Source organism: Cibotium barometz, chromosome 1, assembly GCF_041138505.1.
Source record: "Cibotium barometz isolate CiBa-2024 chromosome 1, ASM4113850v1, whole genome shotgun sequence".
NCBI lineage: Eukaryota > Viridiplantae > Streptophyta > Polypodiopsida > Cyatheales > Cibotiaceae > Cibotium > Cibotium barometz.
In genome coordinates this window covers 22,152,732-22,158,337 of record NC_141046.1, presented here as the reverse complement: position 1 = coordinate 22,158,337, position 5,606 = coordinate 22,152,732, and the positions used below count along the sequence as shown (strand labels likewise).

General features: G+C 43.0%; 1 protein-coding gene across 1 annotated transcript in view; it reads left to right on the top strand.

Annotated features, from left to right (window-relative positions):
- The first annotated feature begins 5,188 nt into the window (after nt 1–5,188).
- Nucleotides 5,189–5,606, top strand: part of LOC147641741 (Rubredoxin-like superfamily protein) — a 2,240-nt gene continuing 1,822 nt past the window's right edge. The window contains exon 1 of the mRNA XM_086799039.1: nt 5,189–5,547. Coding sequence (XP_086655165.1) covers nt 5,303–5,547 — 245 coding nt within the window. The 5' untranslated portion in view covers nt 5,189–5,302. The remainder of the gene's footprint in view (nt 5,548–5,606) is intronic.

Here is a 5,606-nt window from a genome sequence, read left to right as displayed (position 1 = left end):
GAAGTCCGGATTGATCAGGATATTGATTGGTCTTTGTTTGCAGTGGTGTCAAGAAACTAATGGTTGCTTATGAGAGCCTGAGCATGGACATCGACACCCTGGATCGAGCGACCATTCGAAGGGTTAGTGTGCCCAAAGAAGAAAATGGTTATAGCTGTGGGTGGAGGGTTGCACTTAATGCATTGTTGCTGCTACGAAGCATTTTTCAGCTCCCTTAAGAGGATGTAAGCATTTTTCAGCTCCCATACGCATGCGTACTCTTGTTTATCTTCTTGTATATTTTCATGTTGATCTTGTGCCTTAATGAATTGTGATGGCGGTTTCCATCCATGTCTCGTTACTCTTAATGCATTGTTGTTGCTACGAAGCATTTTTCAGCTCCCTTAAGAGGATGTAACCATTTTTCAGCTCCCATACGCATGCGTACTCTTGTTTATCTTCTTGTATATTGTCATGTTGATCTTGTGCCTTGATGAATTGTGATGGCGGTTTCCATCCATGTCTCGTTATGTGGACCTAGACGTCCAAACGTTTAGGGAGGAAACGATTGCGAAAATGATCGAGGTCGCAGAAGTAATGCCTCCAGAAGGCCCAGTGGACTTCATCCCGCCCAATCCACGAGGGGGGATAGGCCCCCCTGAGCCTCTTACATGGGCTCCGTACTTGGGAGAAGAGCCATGGCTCCATCCTGAAGCCCAATCCTATGGGTTCTAGTAATAAATAGTTTTTTCCTTATAGATGTGTTGTTGGATTGCTTCTTCTAACAAAATGTACTCCACTCTGTAACATGCTGTTTGTAAATATGCAACTACACATGTACATTTATATTTTTTTGCACATATTTAGTGTTATTGGAGAGAGAACATCAATTGTAAATGCACTTTTAATTTGAAAATCAGAGGATCAAATTTGCTACTGTGTTCGTTCACTGCTTGTTTTCTTACTTTAGGCCTTTTTGTGTACATAAAAATTCAATTGGGGAATTTTTGCCTTCAATACATTGTTTTAAACAATAAAGCATTACAAAAGCAATGTTCTGAATAGATAAGTTTATTGCATATGGAAAATACATTGTCACCGTATACATATACATGGTCATATCATATATCTTCTAGTGCCTCCAATTCATGTGGAGCTGCAACATCTTTACAAATGATCTGATGCTCTCTTCTTCTACTTACCTTCCGACCATCGAGCTTGAAGCAAAATTGATCTGGAGGATTCTGAATAGCTACTTCTAATTCCTTCCTAATATATTCGAGAGTCCAATTCTCTTCCACTTCCAATGTCAATGATGGGTGACCCTGTCGAATCATAACTATATCTATCAAGCAAGAGTGGCTACCATCTCTTGTATCTTGGTCCATGCTTTCCCAGTTGTTGTTGATCCATCGCCACCTTCTATAAGTAAATGACATGCACAGATGTTGCCTGGAAATATAGTATCTGATTCCAAAATATCATTAGGATAATTTCCCAAGTATAATCAAATAAGCTTTGTAACTGTTTCACCAAAATACATTTGAATGTTATAACACTCACCGAAATGCAATGTCGGAGGTGTTCAATCGACATTCGATCAAATCATCTCCCTTTGATGATTTCACTCTCCAATCTTTGTCAAAACAAATGATCAAGGTAGGCTTCATCTATATCTTTGCACACAAAAGTTGTAATTGTTTACAATCAGAAAATAAATCAACAAAGCATGCAATTGGAACAAACAAACTTAAGTGGACATTTCTTGCACCAATGCTAGGCTTCATAGCACATTTAATATCATTTAACATTTTGGTCCTGTATGACTCTATCACTTCTGTATCAAGCAATGGCCACTCAGGACTATCGAGTGCAGGCAAAGAAATACGTTCCAACTTTCCATGTCGACTCGATTGAGTGGACAAAGTATAAAATGAGTCATAGAAATATGTTCTACTTCTTGCGAGATCACTTGGTGCACGACCTTCATATTGAAGTTCCCCCACCTCACCATGTACGACATTCAAGAATCCCGTCAAGCATTGTGCAGGCTCCCACTCCTGAAGATTGGATGGGTACAAATCTGTGCAAGGCAGAAAAATGTATATCAATCACCTTATTTGCAACATTGAAATACAAAACACAAGCACTTACAATGTGGTCTGTGTCTTGGAAGTCCTTCCAATGGTCCCACGTTGATCTCTTTTTGCATGAATACATGCTGGATCAACACTTCTTTGACAGTTTTCCCTCCTAGTGCCATCTTAAAGTTAAGGATCCTTCCTTTCCAATGTTTGGCCAAGTCTTCAGATGTCTTTCCCTTCACTCGGTAGTGGCCACGTTTTCCTGGCTGTATAGTGACCCTTGTACTTCCTGTATACTTGGGGAATCCATTCTTCGTTCTCGTCTTTTATGTTATACAACACAACAGATGAGATACTGCTCCTTGCTCGTTTCAGTCCACTTTCGGGTGCCATGAGAGATTAACAGACGTATGAGAAAGAAGAAGTAGCAGAAAGTGGATGACTGAGCTAACCACTTTTGTGGATCAAGGAGGGAAGAAGAAATGAGGGACGGTGTGTTCTTTTGGGCGCCAAAGATGTTTCGAGATTCAAAAGTGGAACCAAGTTGAGGGAATAACCAGGAGAATGTGTATCTATCTATTCCAAGCATTCAAGCTTCATTAGTTCTAGGGGTGGTGGAAAGAACTTTTTAGTGCTCCACGTCTAACACAGGAATATGGAAAACATTCTTTTATTGTGTTAGGTGCTGACAAAAAAATGGTTTAAAATATTTCAAGACAAGGTGATGGTTGTTTTAATATTTCATGAAGATAAGAGTTTCTCCACATTTTAGGTGGGTTTGTACAGAGGTCCCATCACCGGTGAATATCGTTGGTAGATTTCATGTCACTCAATCTATGTGTCTATTATTATATTATTATTGAAACAGCCCTCTTTTGAGTCCAGAATTTTCCTAATGAGAGTCTTTGTGTTGATCTGCCATGACTTTGGCCATGCTGGCCATGTCAAGAAGGGAATCCTCAATCTTCCGATCTTTTCGTGGTCGTAGATTGGGGACATTGCTCTGTGGCGCTTCTATTTTGATAGAGGATTGTGTACCCTCTCCTTTATCTACTTCCCCAATTGGGCCATCGGTGTTACCACCCACAGCTGAAGCATGGGCGAAGCTAACCACGTTTGCCCGATTGTGCATGTACTCATCAATGATATCAAACCATTGACATGTTACCTTACGATCATTTCAAGAGATCGAATTATGGGCCTTGTCCTTCTTGTAGTCTGCATACACACGACCCCATTTCTTTCTGCAGCTTTCAGAGCTTTGTCACACTCTGGGAATAGCCCTGCAAGTTGAGTGGCAACTTTAGACCATCGATCAACCCCTTGCTTTGGAGTTTTTCCGAACTCATCATGCATCGAGTCCCGAATGTGAATGAGCTGAACAACCCATGCATCCTTCCAAACCTCCCTCTTCTGTGTTTGTTCATCTACATTGGTCTTTGGTGTAGAGGCCTTTCTACCTCTCTTGGTCACAAGGGCTTTGCTGGAACTTCAACCTCTTGCACCTCTCCATCATTTGATTGTTGGACTCTACGTTTTACTGGAATCTTTTTTGGAGCAGAAACCCCATCCACATCACTTCTCCCTTCCGGAGTCAAAGATGAGATGTCCGTCTCTGCTTGTGAGGGTTGCGAACTTTGATGTAGAGACTGGTAACTGATTGGGTTGGGCCGTTGGTATGGTGTAAACACAAATGGTGAACCACCGAAAGCGGGCAAAGGAAAGTAGGACGCCTGAGAATATTGGGAGTATAAGGGCGTGTACTCGCTGTCTTGTGAGCTCTGGGAATCCATTGGGGGATTACTGGAACATCAAAATAAAGGGGTCAATTCGATTGCAAATACAGCATGTTGCAGAAAATACAGAACATATGGAGATAGACGAATACATAACATGCAAAAACAACAGCATGTTTTCTGTAACATGTGTATTTTCTAGAGATGTTGCAGAAAATACAAAGATGGTGTAGAAAATACAGAGAGATGTAGAAAATACAGAGGCCCATCACACCAAATGGCGGTCGGTGGCACGTGGTGTGCTGCGCCAATGAGTTCAAGAACATGCAAAAACATCAGCATGTTTTCTGTAACATCTGTATTTTCTAGAGATGTTGCAGAAAATACAGAGAGCAAGAAAACAACAACGTGCTGAAAATACAGCATCTTGCAGAAAACACAGAACATATGGAGATAGACGAATACAAAACATGCAAAAACAACATGCAGAAAAAACAGAGATGTTATTACACACCAAATGGTGGCCGGTGGCACGTGGTGTGCTAGGCCAATGAGTTCAAGAACATGCAAAAACAACAGTATGTTTTCTGTAACATCTGTATTTTCTAGAGATGTTGCAGAAAATACAAAGAGCGAGAAAACAACAACATGCTGAAAATACAGCATCTTGTAGAAAACACAGAACCTATGGACATAGACGAATACAGAACATGCAAAAACAACAGCATGTTTTCTGTAACATCTGTATTTTCTAGAGATGTTGCAGAAAATACAGAGATGGTGCCCAAAAATATAGAGAGCAAGAAAACAACAACATGCTGAAAAAACAGCATGTTGAAGAAAATACGCAGAAAATACAGAGAGCATGTTGCAGAGATATTGTGAAAATACAGACAGATGCTGTAAAATACAAAGAGCAAGAACAAAAAAAACGCAGGTTACTTGGAGATCGCTTTGCCCGATTGTGCATGCTAGGGAAATCGGTCTGTAGCGATTTTATCAACGCTCTATGGCGGGAAGCCAAGCAACATGGTCCACCAACGACGCGCCAAGAAGCTGGATTGGGTGGAGTGCGTTGTGCCCAAGTTTGGGCAGCCATGTCCCGCTGCCCACGCACAGAGGAAAGAGGGGCGATGCATGGAGGCCAGCGTGGCCCGTGAGACCGAGGGAGAGCTTCGGCTGTATGTAAAGCCTGCATGCACGGCGGTGTAGGTCATTGGCCCAGCACACTACGTGCCACCAAGCGCCGTTTAGTGTGTAAAGGGCCTAAACTTCCATCATTTGGCCCACCATGGCATCTGCACATAGGAGGAGGCAGAGCCGTAACTGGAAACTTCTAGGGTGATCATTAAGCTACAAGGCTAGGGGTATGGTCAAGCCACTTTGCAACCACAAAAGATGATTGGATAGACCTTTCGTCCTCGCCTTAACACACAGCCAGGACGTGTGTGTGGCGTGTGCCTCTTTTATCTGAGCGTTTGCAGTTCGGTTGATTTGGGGAAGATGGCAACGACGGCTGCCGCCGGTGGCGCTGTGGGCGTGCCATCCCTCACGAGCAGCAACAGGTCTCGTGCCATCGTCCTTCATCAGCAAGCTGTAGGAGGCCTGCGCCTGGCTGCTGAGAGGTTCGCCCTCAAGAGCGCCTTCTCCAGTGGCGGATCTTCCGAGCTTCTTCCCTTTCCGAGAGGGGATCAGAGAGTCAGCATGCGAACTGCAACCAAAGGAGCCTACATCTGCAGGGACTGCGGGTAGGATCTCAGCAGGTCTCATTTTTGTTGTAGGCTCTGGCTTAGATTCAACTGCAACG